Here is a 20,906-nt window from a genome sequence, read left to right as displayed (position 1 = left end):
TCATTAAAGATGGTGCAAACTTCGATGTACCTACCCCGGCTATCCATTGGTCGAATATTCCAAAGAAGACATGTGTCCAAATAATGCAATTATTTCATTGGTCAAAATTAAGTTTGTTGTAACAAACCCTAATTAGGGTTTCATTGTAAAATCTTGGCCATTGATCTCGAATTGATCCAAGCGGTTCATTGTATTTGAGGATGCTATATAAGCCCTCACTCATTTCATTTTAAGGGGTTAGAAAAAGAAGTTTAGAAAGTTAGAAAGTTGGAGAGAAATTAGTCATTGTTTGTAGCAAGATTGAGTAGTGAAGAAAGAATTTTGAACAATTGCTATCCATTTGGCTATGAGATCAATAAAATATTGAAGTTATGATGTTTTATTGCAATACTTGTGGCTATCTTCATGATTGTTTATCTTCTTGAATCACTCTCAGTTGAAATAGCATTTAAATTTTAAGTTTGAAGGACAAATTGTTGTGCTTGATCTTTGATAAGATTCACATTCCAAACCACTAGCTTCTTACTGATTGTAAGAACGCCTTGTGTGGTCAACTGGAAACATTGAGATTGATTAAGAATTCAATCATCATTGGAAGTATTGATATGTATCTCCTTGATAGTATCTATATCCTTGATGATTTGAAAGTTATTGAATCCCCTTAGAAGATCAAATCAATTCCAGTAGAGTTGTAATCTCTTGGCAATACTGAAATTGGTAGAATCTTATCAAGTCTAGCCTTCATTGAGTCATTCTTAGGATTAGTTTAAGTATCTCTTCCTTGAAACCCTTATCTTTTGATATTTTTGAAAATCTGTCAGCATTAGGAAAATCCTGTTCCTTCATTTGGAAAGAGAGTAACACGGACAAGCTTTCTTTGAAAGTACGTAAGGCCCCTTGAAGAAACAGCAAACACAACGACCACTGGTGCTTATCCACAAGTAGAGATCCTACAAAGCAGAACCTTGAAGTCATCCCGATTGATCCTTTTGCGACATCTTCAGCATTCGGAGACTTTATTCAAGAGAGGATAAGATACCTCTGGGTATTTTATTCTGTGTTTGGTCGTGTACAAAATACACATCAACAGGACTGCAGGGCATAATCCATCACCTACCACTGTCAGGATTGTTAAAAGCAGAATTGTTGCGGCAGCAGGTTTTCCTCTGTCTATTCAATGTTCGGAGCTGATCTTGGAATGTGCAAAACACTACAATCCGGAAGAGGCAAGCTTTTGGCCAACCTGACTCCAGAGACTATTGGTGAAACCTTTGGAATTCCTTCACACCATTCCATGACCTACAAGACTATGAATGGAGCTAAAGCAGTGTACGAAGCAGGTCCTGACAGATGTGCAGAGATCATCAACAAGAGTTGGTTGTAGAAGCCTAGACCACACATCTCCAAAATGCCTAAGACGCTCACTATTTTTGAATTCAAGCAGGAGTATGTGGATCTGATCATGATGTTAAGCAGAATAATGGGATGTCCACATGCCACAAATTTCGAGCCATGGATGTTTTTCTACATTAGCGAAGTCATGAATGCCAATGGATTAGTGGACAAGGCCTGGCTAATCAGCCATTATGTTCATGAACAACTAAAAGATCTGAAGGAGAAAAAGATCCAATCCTTTTATATGAGCTCTTGCGTGATTTATTGACTTGCAAGGATGGGTGGCTTTGATGGTTTGTCGAGAAAAGGAGTTATGGGTTGCAGACCAGCACGGCTAAAAGTTGATGAATGTTATCCTCAATTGCACCTCTACAACACTAATTCTTTCGAACTGGCAAATGACACTTTTACCATGTACCTGACCAAACTTATGCAAAATGAGCTCCACACAAGAGTGTCACCACAAGCTAGGGCTTTGGTTCAAAAATTTGGGGCCGTGTTCCTGCAATTCCCAAAGTTCACTTATATTAGGGCACAAAATTCTCGTACCAGGCATATAAATTGCCAAGGTATCCGTTCGACAAACTGGTGTTGCTACTGGAACTCATGAGACAATTGATGGCGTATTGATCAAATGCAGAAGAAGAAAAGAAAGTTGTCTATAGAATTCCTAGTTTGTTTGCCACATACGGGTTAAAGATTAAACGCAGAAAATAAATGCACAGAACATAATTGAAATATATTAAAGAACCAGTTTATGTATTAATTCAACAGTCCATGTACATCAAGTGCTTATAACATCACACCCAGATACGACTATGATGATGCCACTACGAAGGGAAGGTATGCAATATATAATACCCGAAGGGATGCGACCAACCGTTGCATCCAACTGCCCTTCGAGACGACTAACTGACTGTCGTAACTCATAATTACCGATGACAACATAGCATAATACAACAACATGACATAATGATCATTCCCGGCAACATAGTTGTCCTCGGTGATTATGTGGAAGTGTGCCCGAACCTAGCAGCAGTTGAGAAGGCAACAGAGGAATTGGCATTCTACACATCTAGATCTCACTACGATCCATATCATAAGATCGGAAAGGTTGTAGGACTGAAATTTGTACACAAGTTTCACCTAGAAGAATATTGGGCAAGAGCTAAGGATGACCTAGAGGTCAAAAAGAAAATGTTTTCCCGACTGCCCCTTGATACGATCGGGATAGGTGAAATAATGCAGATGTTGGATCAAGTAAAGGAGGATTTGGACTTAGTGCAACCTGAATTTGAAAAGGTGAAGGATCAACACATCCAGCTCCCGGATTGGTCGTAACCAAAAATTGATGATCTAGACATTTTGGCCAGACCAGTTCTGAAATTCACCCGAAATTGGGTAGATCGGCATATCAGGAGGTTGAAAGAAGGAAAGTCCACCTGACCTACCAATTGATGGGAAGTCTAGATTCCCATAGTGAAGCTACTGAAGGATATTCGCAAGCTCAGGCTAAGGAAGGAGAAGTTCGACAAAAAGAAGTTGAGCCTAGTAAAGGAAAGAGTGCTCCAAAAAGGCCAAGAACAATAAGAAAAAAAGATACCCAGTCGTAAATTCAGCAAGAGGTCCAGCAAGAAGAGACATCGCAGAAGAGGACAAGAGTGGAAGAGACTCGATCTCCAGTTAGCTCTTCCAATGTGCAGGAGGTAGAAATGTTTACACAGGGAAATCCAGCTCAAGGTAACCTTCCTGACATTGCTCCAACGGAAGATGTTCTCAGTGTCAGCGCTTCACATAGGCCCAACCAGCCAGGAAATCAGAGACAGGAACTTCCTCCTCATCAAGAAGAACCCCGCCAAGATAGTTTCGTTGAAACAATCCTTGGAGAGATGGAGGAAACATCACAAGAGCACGCGCATATGGAAATACAAGATCCACCGACAACTGCTCCAAATTGGCTGATGGGTAAGTTGAGGAAGGAACCAGAAAAACAAATTGATCCAGCACGAGAATTGGAGGAACGCCTGAAGAGGACGGATCAGCCAGCAGAAAAGAAGGCTGCCCGGAAATTTTCCAAAGTCACGAGGAATGAGTCCAGATCCAGAACTCTACATTTAGCTGAGCCCGTGGCAAATAAAGATAGGAATGAAATCGCACCGAATGATTATGCGATCAAGGAAATTGATTTGGGTACGCTTCAATGACGCAGGTTGTGGAGGATTTCGAAGGGTCTTCCTTGGCAATGAGGGAGAAAATGCAGAAACTGAAGGAAAAATGCAAAAGGTTGAAAGGTGAAAACAAGGCCTTGAGCAACTATGTCAAGAGTTTTAAGCATCCACTCAGGGAAGTTGATCCTTCATTCATTCCTCCTTCCTCTCTTCCTCAAGAGGATGTTGATTAAGTTGAAACAATCAGGAGAATGGCCCAAGATGCTAAAGAATGGGTGGAAGATGTCTTTGCTGCGGCTAGGAAATTCATTGAAGACTTGGCTCATCTTCATTCCAATCTTGTTACCCTTCTGAACAGATTGGAAGTAGCGGATGGTTTCTAGGAGGATGTTCACATTTACCAAGACCTGACCATTCCGTGACATAAGAGTTTTGATGAAAATTCCGAAGCAGACATTGTTGGATGGGAAGGTAAAGGAAAATGAAATTTACAACTTCCTGCAGTGGTTTTGTGCTATTTGCTCCGGAAAGGATATCTTTGAACGATTCAGCATGGAGTCTTTAACTTTAAAAGACTCAATTAGAAGGATACAGAAAGAGATTATCAGCGCAATTGAGGCATTATTTGCAAAGAAGTTGAATAAGAATGGAGTGACGCTGAACTTCTTGAGGTTCCAGTTGCATGAATTCTTCTTTGTAGGATGATTTTCCAAGGAACATTTTGGAAATGTTTCTTCATTATCCAGCACAATGAAGATGCAGGAAATGATGTTGGAATGGGAGAACTTTTTCTCCAAAAGCGAAGAGCAAATCACCTTGATGGAATACTAGATTGAGAGTGCGCCAAGTGTCATTGTGAGTGAATTGGAAGCCGTCTTCTCCAAATTCATCACATATGCAATTAATGAGCGCAACAACTGTCGTCCATTCTTGGACGAGAATCTTTTGATCAAGTAGCGGTGGCGCACTTATTATAGGAATATTTTGACCAAGTGGTGGACCGGTCAATGCATGGTGAATTTATGGAGCATCTTTTGCATGCAGCCGCCATATTTATGATTTTATGACAGATTCCTTTTGCATGTTGTGGTCGCATGGAATGGTGGACATTTATGAACAGGGAATATTCATTGCATGATGGACAAGCTTGATAAAGCGGTGCATTTAATGCACAAATGGATGCCATTTTTGGTATGTTTGAATTGATTGTATATGGGTTTTAAGGGGAATTTATTGTAGATTCCCACCTTGTTGCATCTTGTGTGGGGAATCTTTTGGGGAAAACCCTAATTAGGGTTTGCATGCCTTCTTGGTTTGAGGCCTATATAAAGGGGTCACCCTCATTTATAAAAGGGGAGGAGAGATAGTATTCAGAAATTGTTGCTATAAGTTTTGAAGCAATCCACTTAATACATTGTTCAAGTTGTTGGTGTATTCTTGTGTTGTTTTAAGACTTGCATGGTCTCACTCTCTTCATTTAGATTAGATTTGCTTTCAAATATTTAGATGAACGGGATTTGATGAGGTTGCTTATTGTGAGATCCGTGCTCATACCTTTGGTTTGCAGCTGATTGTTGCCAACTTTGCAAGGTTAGTTTGAGCCTTTTGTATGTGTGAGCTTAACTTCAAACATCTAGTGAATGTTGTTCAAATTGATGGCTTTCATTGGTGATGTGAAAAACTATTACACAACCGCTGAAGATTGCACTGCCTTCGTGTAGTTGTGCTATGCTGGCGAAGCGGAAGTGTGGTTTGATTTTGCACAAGTGATCTTGTCTCTTTGTTCTTAGAGTTAGACTAGATTTAGCATAGCCTCCTAAACCATTCCTCTTTACTTTCTGCATTTCAAACCCAAAAAAACCTAAAAGAGAGCTACCATTGATAAATTATTTGCAAGTGAACTTCCTTGAAAGTTAAAAGACTGTCTAGTCTTCCTTGAGAATATGTAAGGCCCCTTGGATTACCAGTATATCACATCTACCAACTGAGTCACATCCATTGCATGAAGGAACCCTAGAGTTAGCCATTTGATCTTGTCACAATCTTAGCATACGGTTAAACTTTGATCAAGAGAGAGTGAAGTGACTATTGGGAACTTTATTCTGTGTTAGGTGCTGTCCTAAAAAACACGTCAACACACTGGAGGCATGATCTCTTGCATAGTGAATTCATCATGTTGACAAGCGATCAAGAGCTGAAATATATAAATTCTCAAGCAAAATTGTCACATAAGCATGCCCAATGGGTTTTATTTTTGGAAGTTTTGAATTGTAATAAAGCATATAAGTCGTAAAATTAATGTTATGGATGATGCCACATCTTCTATCTGTCACAATGATGAATGAGGTTGTTGGATTTGGACAAATGAATGAAGTATATGCTATTGATTCCTATGTCAGCCAAATTATTGAGGCTGTGAATGATCCAGGAGTTGTATGAAAACATTTTTATGGAAAATATTTGTTATCTGACATTTATATTTAAGGAATTCCTACTTTGTATTCTTGTTGGATCTGGGTGAAAAAATTGATTAAGGAAACGAATTCAAAAGGCTTGGGAAGACATTTTGGTAGAGACAGAACATACAGCTTGGTAAGTGAAAAGCTTTTTTGGCTTCAAATGAGGAAGGATTCAATAAATTTGTTAATACATGTATAGTTTGTCAGGTTTCTATGTGTGGCCAGCAAAACACTAGTTTACATAAATTCTTACCGATACCTAAGGGGCCAAGGATTATAATTTTCAATGACTTTGTCCCTAGGCTTCCTTGTACAAAAAGTGGTAACAATCCCATTTTTGTAGTGGATAAATTCTCCAAAATGGCCCATTTCTTTGCACTCAAGAAAACTAATGCGAGTAAGATTGCTGTTTATTTTTCAAAGATGTTGTGCACTTACATAGGTTGCCTAAGACAATCACAAGTGACCAAGATACAGGTTCCTTAGTTACTTTTACAAGACATTATGTGAAAAACTTGACAGTAAGCTGCTATATAGTTTGGCCTACCACCCCCACAAACAGATGTGCAAAAAGAGTTAGCAGATACAAGTTTGAGAAATTTGCTTCGGAGCCTAGTCGACAAGAAGCACAATAGTGGGATTTAGTTTGGGACGCGGCTAATCTCCACACAAAACAGCACTCCATATAGTTTCTAAAATCCGCAAAAACACAACAGATTTTTGCAAAATTTTCAGTAGCTGAATCTTCATGATCTGCATCACCATTACTGTAAAATCACCAAAAATCAGGCGAAAAAACACTGTGTTTTGCAGATCTGGGATTTTTTTTACAGTGCCAATTTGTGTGGAGATTAGCCGCTGGCTTTAGTTTTCACATAGGCAAAGTTTTCTTTCATTTTTATTGTCAACAGATCCACGAGTAGGTCTCCTTTCTAGATTGTTTTTGCAGACAATCCAAGAGGGATGGTAGATCTAATATATCTTCTTGAGGGAACATGAGTTAGTCAAACTGCGGAGGGTTTTGCAGAGCATGTGTTTGGTATGCAACAAGAAGTTAGGCTAAAGCTACAAATCATGAATGAGAACTCAAAATTATAAGAAAAGTGCAGATTTACATCATAAAAGCAAAGGTGCAACAAGTTGATGAACAAGTCATGTTTTAACTTTGGAAGGGGAGATTTCCTACAAGAACTTATCATAAATTTAAGCAAGCAAAAAAGTTCCATGCAGAATAATCAAGCAAATAATTAGCATTGTGAATGTCTATTTAGTAAGTATGCCTGAAAATTTTGACGTCAATCCCTCTTGAAAGTTGCAGATATATATCCTTATTAGACGGAGTGAAGAAATTCAAGAAGAAAATGAGCATGAAGAATGGACACAACATTTACCACAGAAAAAAGGGGAGTACATTGAAAAAAAGTAGAAACCTAAAATCATAAAATATATGTAGTGAAAAAAAAAGCCTTTCTAGACTCTAGCGAACACCTGGATTGCCAAAGAAGGAGCTCATAAGTATCACTTAACTAGAATCCCATGAACCAAGAGGTTCAAAATTTTTGAACATAAGGTGAGCATGATGCATTGCTGACTCATGCATGAGATGTTGTCAGCTGTTGGATGTCATGATAAAGAAAAAGAAAATCAGGAGTGTCTTTGCCTGTCCTATTTCTATACAAACTATTCTACAACTGAACTTCTTTTTTCAGTGTGACAATATCCTTTATTCTCTAATTGTCTAGAGGTAAGATTGTTTCTCTTCATGGATTAACTTTGTAGAGGGAGTTTTCCTATAGGAACTTAACATAAATTTAAACAAGAGAAAAAACTTACATGCAAAATACTCAAGCAAATAAATGAGAATGTCTATTTGGTGAATATGCCTGAAAATTTTGACATCAGTCACATCTTTAAAGTTGCAGATATATATACTTATCAGACAGGTAGTAAGCAATTCAAGAAGAGAGTGTGCATTAAGAAAGGACAAAACTGTTGCTGCAGAAAAAAGAGAGCACAATAAAAAATAGTAGACACAAAAGAATCATAAAATATACTTAGTAAAATGGCAAGCCTTACTAGACTCTAGTAACGCCTAGATTGCCAAAGAAGGAATTCATATGTATCAACTAACTAAATTCCCACAAACCAGGAGGTTCAAAAAAATTTAACATAAGGGAAGCATGATGCATTGCTGACTCATAATGAGATGTCAGCTTTTCGATGTTGTGATAAGGAAAAAGCCTAAGTTACCAGTTTGGGTTCGGGCACTGGTTCGGGTTCGAAGAACCCGGTACGCCAGTACGACAAAATTTTGAAAAGGGGTTTGGGTTCGTTAGGGTTCGTTAGTACAAAAACATGTAAATTTTATATATATATATATATATATATTTTTTGATATTTGTGAAGCCTATAAGCATGAATTAAAATTTGCGTGTCACATAGCATCATATAAACAACAAAACAACATAAGCTTGTAATCATAGCATCATATACATCAAGTTTAATATCAAAATGACAAAATATTCAAGTATCATTGTTTCAACTTTCAACAATATGAAGTTTAATCATCAAATGGATCATCTAATTCATCCTCCTCATTGACATTGACATTAGATGAGCCAATGCCACTTTTAGAGGTGAAATGAGTGAATATAATGTTTTAGAAGTCACTTTTAGGGTATAAGTTTCACTTTTTAGCAGGCGGAATTAAAAAAAAAATTAAATTTTGCATATAATTTGCTTTTTTGGGCCACCCAGCCACCCGGGTTCGACTGGGTTCGACCTGGGTTCGCTTGGGTTCGACCAAGGACGAACCACCTCTGGGTTTTTCGAACCTTGGTCGAACCCAATCCGAACTGGACTCGAACCAAGAACCCGTTCGAACAGGACCAGTACCAAGGGGGTCCAAGGGCGAACCCGGTAACTTAGATGTAATCAGCAACTATTGATGTCATTTAGGAAGTTCATAGTTAGAAAACACTATAAAAGTTTTGATCCAATGAGGTAGGGGTTTTGTGCTGACCTCAAGGTGTTCTGAACAAAGGTTTTTGTCCGTTTTGAAGAAAGACAAACAGTACTAATTGTAAAATGTCAATTATAAAAAAAAGTCAACTCCAAAATTGCTTTTAACTTGGCTTTATACCCTTGTGGAAATAGGTCCCCAAGGCTCAAAATCTAGGCACTAGATTTCAAGTTTAAATTTTAGCTTTATATTATATTTTATTATTCATTGTTTATTTTATATTTAAATATAAATTAACGAATATTTATTTAAGTGTTGTTAAGAAACATCTTTGGTAGAATTATGTTGGGAGGCTAATCTCAATAGGGAAGGGACATGATAGGATGCTTGAGGTGCAAGAGCTTTAATGATTAATTGTAGTTAACTCAAAGTGGGGTAGATGGCTAGAGGCAAGCACGACTAAAGGAAGAAGCAATGTTCCACAAGTAGGTAAGAAATTACTGATTTTATTATTCAAATTTTAAAAAGTTAATTTATTTATGTTTCCAACTTGTAAATTTTTTTTCATTCTTTGTAATAGCATTCACTTTTTATGATTTGTATTTTATTTATTTTGAAATTTTAATTTTTGTGACTTGTTTGCATTTGTAGATATGTTTACTCCTTAATCTCACCTATTATACAAGTCAAAAGATATGTTGATATATACTCTTCTAGCTTTGGAGAGATTTATGAAACATTTGAATCATGCTTGGGTAGATGAAGCAAGCCATTCATAACATGGATCCTACTTTGGGATTTTTTGAAGAGCATATTAGGTCGATTGTGATGTGGTGGTGGAATACTATGAGCACCCTACGTTGTATGGCAACCTATGCTCTAAATCTCAAATGAAATGTAGCTAGGCTTAGGTGAGTGCTGCCATCCCATGATGAAGAGGTTAAAGAAGGGCTCACGAAAGCCCTTAAAAAAATTATACTGATGAGGAGGCTTATATACTTTACACATAGTTGCTAGCTTTTGTCAATCTCCGTGGTCCATTTTTCAACAAATTAGAGGCGAAGACAGATAGAGCTACATTAGCTCGAGTCAACCCTACTGGATGGTGGTTGTGGCTTGGCAAGGATGCACTAGAGTTGAGGATACATGCCATTTGCCTCTTTTCTTAGGTTGTCATTTCCTTTGTTGTAAAGAGGAATTGGTCCACATATAGCTTCATTCGATCAGTCAAGAGGAACAACCTTATTACTAGACAATTAGAGAATAAAGGATATTGTCATTCTAGAAAGAGAAGTTTAATTGTAGAATAGTTTGTATAGAAATAGGACTTGCAATGGCACTCCTGATTTGCTTTTTCCTAAGTTACCGGGTTCGCCCTTGGACCCCCTTGGTACCGGTCCTGGTTCGAACGAGTTCTTCGTTCGAGTCCAGTTCGGACTAGGTTCGACCAAGGTTCGAAAAACCCAGAGGTGGTTCGTCCCTGGTTGAACCCAAGCGAACCCGGGTTGAACCCAAGCGAACCCTGGTTGAACCCAGTCGAACCCGGGTGGCTGGGCGGCCCAACAAAGCAAATTATATGCAAAATTTAATTTTTTTTTTAATTCTGCCTGCTAAAAAGTGAAACTTATACCCTAAAAGTGACTTCTAAAACATTATATTCACTCATTTCACCTCTAAAAGTGGCATTGGCTCATCTAATGTCACTGTCAATGAGGAGGATGAATTAGATGATCCATTTGATGATTAAACTTTATATTGTTGAAAGTTGAAACAATGATACTTGAATATTTTGTCATTTTGATATTAAACTTGATGTATATGATGTTATTATGGTATCATCATGATGCTATGATTACAAGCTTATGTTTGTTTTGTTGTTTATATGATGCTAGGTGACGTGCAAATTTTAATTCATGCTTATAGGCTTCACAAATATCAAAATATATATATATATAAAAAAAAATTACATGTTTTTGTACTAACGAACCCAAACCCCTTTTCAAAATTTTGTCGTACCGGCGTACCGGGTTCTTCAAACCCGAACTGGTAACTTAGGATTATATCTCCAATCACTCCACAAGTGGAGAAAACAAGTCTATAAATGAACTCAAGAGAACGAAACCATTCTTCAGTAGGTATTGCGCCAATCATCTCAAACCATTGTTGATAACAGAGGTACCACATAGAGCAGATTAGATGGCGTTGTAACAAACCTAAAGCATTTTCAGGAAACAAATTGGAGTGAACTTATTAAAAACCATCCCATGCACCCAAAATCAAGTTGGTTATCAGATTCAACCCAAGAAAAACAAGTATTTCTACCAAACATCAAGCAAAGCTAGAATCGGGATATCATTATAGGTAAATTCAATGGTATTTGAGGGTTTCACGCCTCAAATCACCAAAGACTGAGTGTGAGATGACTTCAAGCTTTTGTAGGGTCCCAATCAATTGGATCATTGATCTTAAATGTTATGTATGCCCTAAATAACGAGGAGGGTGATTTTAGACTTTGTAGGTGAAAGACCCTCAAATTATACAAGTCATCCAGCAACAAGCATATTATAGGTCTGCTCACAAGGCGATTTGAGAGGATTTTGAATTGCCAACACCTAAGGAAAAGGTACCATTGCTAGTCAGTTGTTTACATCAATAGGCTACTGACACTATCGCATTTTTTCCTATTCTAAGAGGCAATAGATTGTGAAGGGAAATTCTTAGATTTGTTCAATACATTTAATTTTCTTATAGCAACCATTATCTATTGCATGTGTACCAAATTTTGTTCTCTTGTTTACCCCGAAAACTAAATATGTTATCTTTTGAAATTGTTATCTTATTGTGCATCTATCTATGATTCAAATTTTATGTTTGTATTGAATTTGAATTCTAAGTTGCTACTTGAATCAGTGGTTTAAAATTGGTTACAACAGACTAAGAAACCCTATGTATATCTCATTGGTATCAAAGCCAAAGTCTTAAGCTCGAGTCCTATAGAGTGTGGTGGGCTGTGATATCTCGACTTAGTGCTATGATGGTGTATATTCTTGTTGGGTGTGTACTTGGGGCTAGGACCCACCCACAATCGGGCAGCCACATTGTCCATGAGGGCTTTGCCTATGTGGCTCTCTAGTTAGAGGAAAACCTCACTATTAATGCCACTGGATGTCATTAACCATCAATCTAAGCTTTTGGTGTAGTGGTAGCTTGCTCTTGAAGGGACTAGCCATGAAACTCCAGCAATATAAATCTGGATCTGTTATGCGTGGAATAGCTGTCCCTATTGGCTCATTGTGCCCCCTTCAACTGACAATGACCTTAAAATATTCTCTATCAAGGAGAGTGGTATGTAACTTATGTTCTCCAAGGGGAACAAATGAGGGACTAACAATAAGTACATCTTTGAACATTTATTTTAAATAGGGAGAATGTGCCACAAGAAATGGTATGATATGGACATTAAAAAATTTGGCAATGAAAGACTTGGTCACCTTTCGTGATTGTGAATTAAACAACCCTGCAACAATAGGAGTTCTTTCTTTGCCTTGGTAAAAGTAGAACCCTCTCCCTTTTGACTCCCAACATCTATGGTTTAGGTAGGCAATGACACACTAGGTTGCATAGTCTCCATTAGTCTCCCCCTCCATGTGTAACCTAGTCAACTTGGGCTTCTCAACTAGAATTATTTTCTCACAACCTTTTACCCTTAGCGCACTTATGCACAAAAGATGAGAATAAACTCATGTAACTGCCTCCATGGTCTTTCTTGCACAAATGACATAGCCATACTCTAATTCCCCCTGAATTTTTTTTTCATCTATGTCTATGCATATTTCAAATTGTAAAAGAGGCTTTTTTGGATTAAACAGGTCCCTTGCATAGTTTTGAAAAGTTCAGAGGCATTCAAATGGGTTACTTGAACTTACAGTTCCTACAACACTCTCACTCTCAAAAGAATCCCCAATAGTACTTCTATGACGTTGAATTTGAACACTTTCAAAACTCTCAATACCCTCACTGCTACTCTCAGTACCCTCAAAACACAGGTGTAAGTGCAAACATAGAACAAAAAACCCTTCTTAAGTATTCGGAACCTTAGAAAAAAAGGGAAAAAATGTGAAGAGATTTGAGCAAATGAATAATCGATGGTAAACTTAGCTCAAATTATATGGATTTGATGCTCTCTTGCCTTCTTCCAAGTGTTGTTCTCCTCTTCACAGTATTGCTTTTTCTCTTTCTCTTCTTCTTTGCAAATTGGAAAACGTCAAAAATGAGGTTGACTTTTTCCTTTTACTTGTTTTTGTATTTGTTTTAAGTTTAAGGTTGATTTAAAGGGGCCCACATCCCTTTTTTTGCTTTTAGTCATGTATAAAAGTTCTTAGGCCATAGGGGAAGGCTAGTCATTTCCCGGCCAAAAAAAAGCTTATCCCTGAAACATTTCATAAATTTTTTTTCAGATCATGTAGTGATGGGGTGAGGTGGGGGGGTGTTTCCTACACATCCCCAAAATGCCCCACTATAAGGGATTGGGGTCAAATTTTACAGGGAACATATTCCTGGGGATCATAGACAAATTTCCATTATAGACACAAATTATAGAGTTGTTTTTCATTCAATCAAAGGTGAAAGCTCTGACATAGATCATATAGAAGGATACCTTGTAGCATGCAACTGAACAATAGCGCACATTGCAGCGAGGACAGGTGTACTGTGAAAATTGTTTTTGACACCTGCAGAGAAAAAGCGGATTAAAGATATTATTCTTCTTGAAAGTAGACACAACATATGTACACACCTTGGTGTGTTACTAATAAGCATTGTTTTCCTCGTGATTTCTTAGAAGCTAAAACAAACACTTATAAGCAGAAAGATAAAGAAATCCCAACATACACTCGACAAATCAGTCTTTGTTCAGGCAATGCGAGTGATGATGTCAATCCTGTTGGCTTCAGCTCAGCCATACTGCCAAATTAAAAAGCTACGAGCTTGTCTCCTCTTGTATTTGTGCTTGCACCCACCTGCGAAGAATAATAGACTTTTAGATCCCAAATTTTACTAGCATCCTATCTTGAAATTCTCTTGAGTTAATTTGGATTCAATTCAAATGGGTTTTAAAAAGCTCTCTCTTGGAAGGAAATGATCCGCCAGGTTGTAGTCTAGTGAGAAGTTGCAGCATATACTCCCACAATATAATTTTAGGCATAATTTATAAAATGGAATTCAGTGCTCTTTCGAGTGTGCTATAATGTTTCATTTGCGTCCAAATGCAGTCACAAGGCCCAAACCAAGGGGTTACAAACTAAGTACAATATACACAAAGCAAAGCAAAAAAAAGCATTCTTATTCCCACGAGGGATCACATTAGCCGAGGAAGCTTTCCAGTTAGGCTATGGCCTTAAAATGACCCTCACATGTAAGGTTTCTGGCAATAAGAAAAGAAATAATCATTTGAGAAAACAATCATCACTGAAAGAGTCTAAAGGGTTGTAATATTACAATGATAGCAATAAACAATCTAGGAATTGGGGTTAATAGAATACTTTTGTGTGTAACTTGGATTTTAATCTTTAGAATCTGATGTTTACCTCATTTACAAATACCACTCAAGTTTAATGCACACAAGAAAATGAGCCAAATTTGCTCCATGCCATCTGGTACATAATCTTAACCAAGATATACCAAGAAAACGACAAAATATCTAACAATTTTTTGGATAGATTGCTAAACTCAATACTCGACTGATATCAAAAGATGGCCTTACTTCCAGACAGTAACCATTTAGGGACCTACCGGCTTTAAAAAATCTCCAAAATGGAAAAAAAAATATTAAAAAGAGACAGAGGAGCCATACCAGTTCTTTCTGAAAGGAAGGTGTAACAACTTTGAGCCTTGGCCCTCTAAAAATATAAAGAAAGTTTTCTATTCTTTATTTGAAAAGAATGTTATTGATATTTATTTTCATCTATATGATGAATCACAAAATGTGATTTTATACAGTATATGACATGAAAAATCTTCTAAGCAGTTTTACCAAAAGCTTGCTCTGTTACCTTCTTGGACTGCGGGTTAATTTTTCCTGTTTCTATATAAAGGAAGTTTTGCTTCATAAAAATTTTGTCCATTTTTTTCAATTGTTTCCTAAAATTTTCCTTGGCTCGGGTGTATTCTATAGGGCAAAGTTTAAATTTGTAACCAATAGGCTAGACAAACAGCTTACACAGATTGTTCAATAATTTTTTCCCTTCAGTTTCTGCGCACGCCATGATAAATTGGAAAGCAAATTAGAGACGTCAATTCGACAGATATTTTAATTCCTCAATAGAAAGTATGCCCTTGAGATAATGAGCGAGCACCATACCTTCCTTGAACAAGAGCTCTGTTAGAGCTGGAGTCCCTGCCTATTGCCAAAAAAAAAAAAAAGAGCAGTGAATTGACAATGCTGATTTGCAGTGGTATGAAGTGTATTAGGTTCGATTAAAAAATGAGGAGGCTGGTAGCAAAGGAATCAACATGCACTTTATTCTTAAATCAAAAACCATTAACTACTAAAGAGTTTTAAAATTCGGAAAAATATATATAAATTTACAGGTAATGTGCAAATAATACTGAGATAACCAATAGTAAGCAAATACACAAGTCCGGTTGCAGTTGGAATTTTGTCAAATTGAAAAAATGATATCTACATTTCATTCACCATATGTTCAATTGAAAACATGACCATAGCAACACAGGTGTTGCCTCTGTAAAGCTAGAGAGAAGATAGACTCTGAATCCTTTGCAAATAGCTACATATAGTCTTTAACTCCAAGGTTAGATTTGCATAAACTTCACTGAAATGAACAGTTTCAGTAGCTCATTTTTATACGCTCCTCCAACCAAATAAATATCTAGATCGAATCTTTAAATTACAACGAAATAGATAATTTCTGGAAACTAATAGCTACACCATGCAAGCTGTTTCAGCTGTGTCATAGAGTAAGAATGAATTGAATGCTGCTATAGTTAGAGGATTTCAGTGCAGCATCCACTATCTAGTGGTATAGCTTTCGGTAAGGAAATTGCATGGAAAATTTGAGGCTATGTTTGCAATGGTGATTGCAAATAATTTCCTTACAATAGAACAAAGTATAACTGAATTTGAGAACCTAAGGGTACTTAAAGCTACCACAGACCTAATAATTACCAAAAATAAATAAATAAAAATTGTTTCCCTACATAAATTGCAATGAAAATTCAAGCCACTCTTTGTAATTAGAATTGCAAATTATTTAATAACCTTATCATATACAACAGCAGAGCTGGATTTAACAAGCTAAAGTTAAGTTTGCAGTGACATTCAACAGTCAACAAGCAAACCCTCCTGTCTAATAACATATGCCTCTAACATGATTCTTTGCATTCAAAATTGTTGTTCTATATGAAAACAACCTTAGGGCATAAAATCAAACATGATTCAAGGAATATGGCATGCCCAAAATCAGCCTGTCATCATATGTAGTTGCCAAGCATAGCAGCACCAAAATCAATGGTAATTACAAATGTTAGAGCCCAAACTTAAATGGAATAAATGCAGATAATAATCAAAAGAAAAATGGTTTAACTTATTCAGTTTTCATATGTCAGGGACATTAATTTGTAACTATAATATTGGACAGGGCAGGCCTCTGCAACGAGAATTCTCTTAAGAGCTTGGCGGCTTGAAATCTCCTCACCTCTTTTAAGTTGTAATCATTTGATGAGGTCATGGTGTAAGTTTCAGGATGAGACCTAAGCTGCCTCTCACATTGTATTTGGGTTTTCCATTGAAATCCTCTCTAGATGATGTAGGTGGATTGCCAAACTCAAGTTTATCAAAGTTTTAGGATATACAATGTGTATTTTCTACTAGGAATCAATGTGCAGAATGGAAACCATCCCTTTAAAATAAAATAAAAATTAAATTGTATTTTGGCTAGTGGTGTGATATGAAGTTAAAACTCATGGAACCCCTTACACTTTTGATTATGGGGTTGACAACATGATTGATATGCATCAATTAAAAGGAAAAAATGAAAGCAAAATTAACTTGGTATTCTGATGATGTTTTTGCTGATATTATTGAGATTGTTTACCAAAAAGATCATGGACGAAATTACTACTCATATGGAATAGGTTATTAAAGGCTGAGTGAGTATTAAATACTAAACAAAGTTAAATATAAATTATTGAAACTATTGATTTTGTTAACTAGACTCTACGGAACATTGTCTGTGATAGCCTGAACCAATTACAAAATTTGTAACTGTGGGACTTGTTTTTTATTGCTCATTATCTTCACCACGAGACAAAATTGGTGGCAAATGCAGCAATATTCTGGGCAGAGCTGACATTATTTTCTTTCTCTGTTAGTTTAGAAAAGAAAAGATATGGAGTACATAAGTACAAGCAGTAGCAGTGGTAGCACTGGAGTGTCAATAAATGTAAAGCAGTACTGGAGTGCGAATATAAGGGAAACCAAGAGTGAAGGCATCGCAAGTTTTGTTGTAATTCAAAGTCTCTGTCTGGACAACATCCAACACTATGCAACTGGTCTAATAACCATGTTACTATTGAGCCACTTGGTGAAGTCCGGCTTAAAAAATCCTGCAACTTCTATGTATGCAAGAATTACCTAGAGTGTTTAATTTTCCAGACCTAATTGTTCCTTGTTATAAACATGGCACATGAACTTTGGCAACTACGTATCATCAACCTCTGTCAGAATTGAAATGGCTCACAGTGCCACAGGCAAATTATGTAAACTTATTTGATGTATTTAGCAGAAAATTAAATTTATCATAGAGAAGCTCTAAATTCAACAAGGCAGGCTCATTTTTTCAAAGAAACGAATTAAATGATTACAATATCTAACATGCAAAATCCTCATTTCAAGACCTCCTTCAATGAAAAAAACCACCATAGATGAAAATATATCACTATAAACTACTAGAGGATTTACTGTTTAATCATCGCTACAAATAGCAAGACTGGCCACTAAATTTAACAAGGTGGAGCATTTTGGCCAACTTCACCATGCATGTCACGCTTTGTCTTTGTATTGACATATAATGGAAAACAAACTGGTTTCTGTTGTACCCAACAGATTTTGTGCTGGCAACAAATAGCGAATGGCAGTACTTCTGAGTTCTGACTTCCGCTTTTGCAAGCTTTTGCTTATAAGGGTAAGTGAGTTGGAGAGAAATTGTTTTCAATTAACTCTATATGTTTGAAAACATAGGCAGATTCTTGGGTAAAATGTAGATGGAAGATGTAGTATTCTTGGTGCTTTTGCTTAAATTTGAAAAGATGATTGAATAAATTATAAAGATACTTCTGGATTTGAACCGACATTGTGCACAGGACTTGAATGCAAGAGGCTGAAGAAAAAGACATGACAGTAAAACCTACCTAGGGTTTATTCTATAATTTTGTGATATTGAGAATCGAAATTGCAACCCGGTGAGACGAATCAAGAGCACTTTTGCAATATGCAATGAAGGTATGTTTCGCTGTGAAAAACGTTGTAAGCTTTAATGGCCCAACCATTGCACACCAATCTTTAGAAGGATGCCATTTTTCCGCAAGGAAGAGCGTTTCTACGATGATCGTCAAATTAGAGGTGAAATCAGGGCAATTCGAATTGGGGTTCGTAAAAAGTTTTGTCCCCAGTTGATTCTGGGACAAAGCAACTGGGTAGTTACCGAAGCTGTTTTTTTGGCAGGACAAAACCCATTGAAATTTGAACGGCTATGTTTTCATTATCATAAATAGGGGTTTCAACCAAAAAAATTGGAATTTTTTACTTGCAAAAAACATAGGGGAAAAAAAAAATTAGAAATTTTTAATAACAAAAACAGAGAAATAATGGTCTAGAAAGGTAACAATATATACCAAATTATAGACCATACCTGAATTTATGCAGTGGATTTATGTCGTCTAGATTTATGCTGTGGATTTACGTCGTCTTCTTTTGAAACTTTCTGGAAAGAAAATGTTCTGCCTTCCACCCTTGCTAAAGGAGAATGCAACAAAATTGCATCTGCAATGAGTGCATTCTTTAAAAATGAATGGCACAACTATTAAAACTCCTACTGGCAATTACCAACGCATGCCAACTACAACCATTAAAATACCTGTACAAATGCCAGTGTTGGCACGAGAAAACCATAAATATTTTTGAAAACATAAAATAAAATAAACCCCAGCAAAAACTTAGACAATGAAACTTTAATATAACATTAAATTTTTCAATTTGCACGGTTATCAAAGCATACTAATGCTTTAAGCTGAAAACAATTAATTCCCTGCCTCAATAAGCTTGTTTTCCTTGCAGTGCCACTTCTGAAAGTTTTGATCTCTTTATGAGCGACAATATAGAATGTTCATGTGGGCTTTCGCTTACAGATGGAAACTAATTCTAGCACTTGAGATCAGGTGTATTGATTGCTAGTGTGCAGTAAAAATGTATTTATTTTTTCCTGCGAAAACGCATTCGGTATCATAATTTATTAGCGCGACAATCCAGAAACATCATTAAAAACACTTTCCCAAAGGACCTCTGCTGCTGACGTGTTCTCTTTCTCAAAGGGCACAATACATGGGTACTAAAAAATCTTGCCATGTGTACGCTCCAGTCACCCTATATGGCCATGTCTATGCAGTGAGTATTTATTTATTAAATAAAATTAGAAGAAAATAAAAAAATTGTTGTATTTTAAATTTTAATTAATTAATAAATACGTTAATACGGTCAATGGTGTATGTGTGTGACAATTCAATCTTATACAAACAAGAGCTCTTCTATCACAACCCTCTTTTATCTCTTTTTGATTTGATACAATTATATTATATTTTTGGTTGAGCTATTGAAAATAATTGAATGAATATTATAAAAGAATAAATAATGGACCCACAACACACACTTGGAGAATATAATTCAAAAGGCATTATTTATTTTTATTTTTATTTTCCCAGTCCCAATTATGGCAAATGTTGTAGGAGGAATTAGAAGCCTCTAGAGGAATCTTCAATACCTTGCATGTAACCCCCCCCCACTAGGATTATAATCAATTTTGCATGAGTCCAATATTGGAAAAGAATCTCATTCTTAATTAATTTCTCTAGATAGTGGAATTAAGGGATTTTTCCTATATATTGTATACAAGTTTTCAAAAGAGGGAGTTGATTATGTTTTGAAGAAAAATTTTCAAGTTTTTAGTAGTAGGATCTTCTTTGGTAGTCTCATTTTCGTTGTAGAATTGTTAAGTTGTTCTTAAAGATTTCTCTCAAGTTGCAAGAAAGGACCTAAAAAGGATAGCTAGAGGATTGGAGAGGATTCAACATCGAGCTTTGATAAGCCAGGTTCTCTTCTTTTGTCATCTCTCATTTACATATGAGAAATTTGTATTATCAAAAAATATAGCTTCTAGATCTTCCTTTATATAAAAATTAATAATTATTAGATTTTAAATCTTTTCTTCTTATTTAGGGATAAATATTGATAAAAGTATTTTTCATATAATGCATGTAAAAGATAGCTTTATTATTTATTTAATTTTTTTTAGGAAAAAAATATATATCAGATCTTGCTTTTGCTTTTCCAAAAAAAAAAATTGATCTGTGCAAAAATCATATTTTCCCTTATTTAAATTTCTTTTTTCTGAGATTGAACTCTTCTCTGTGTGATTAAATGATAATCATTGGTGTATGAATCTTGTTCCTTATTATTCTTCTCTTAAATTTATTACTGGAATGGGAATTTGAATGTAAATCTTATTTCTTAAATTAAATCTTACTTCCCTGTGAAAAATCTCGCCTCTGTGTGAATATAAGTTTGATCATTTGTATATGTAGTTATTTAAATATCTTCCTATGAGGAAAAAACCTCATTTCTCTCTGAATGTA

General features: G+C 36.2%; 1 protein-coding gene across 5 annotated transcripts in view; it reads right to left on the bottom strand.

Annotated features, from left to right (window-relative positions):
- The window catches only part of LOC131050228 (uncharacterized), a 93,580-nt gene extending 74,047 nt beyond the window's left edge, over nt 1-19,533 (bottom strand). The window contains exons 1-4 of one of the 5 annotated variants that reach the window (XM_057984413.2): nt 19,277-19,533; nt 18,911-19,135; nt 13,875-14,002; nt 13,642-13,714 (exon numbers count right to left, since the gene is read on the bottom strand). In XM_057984413.2, coding sequence (XP_057840396.2) covers nt 13,642-13,714; nt 13,875-13,945 — 144 coding nt within the window. In that variant the 5' untranslated portion in view covers nt 13,946-14,002; nt 18,911-19,135; nt 19,277-19,533. Of the gene's footprint in view, nt 1-13,641; nt 13,715-13,874; nt 14,003-18,910; nt 19,192-19,276 lie in introns of those variants that run through there. The other 4 variants (XM_057984412.2, XM_057984411.2, XM_059217265.1 and 1 more) reach the window with 4 other exon arrangements.
- Between the last annotated feature and the right edge of the window lie 1,373 nt (nt 19,534-20,906).

Source organism: Cryptomeria japonica, chromosome 1 (genome assembly GCF_030272615.1).
Source record: "Cryptomeria japonica chromosome 1, Sugi_1.0, whole genome shotgun sequence".
NCBI lineage: Eukaryota > Viridiplantae > Streptophyta > Pinopsida > Cupressales > Cupressaceae > Cryptomeria > Cryptomeria japonica.
This window is presented reverse-complemented; position numbering and strand designations above follow the sequence as displayed.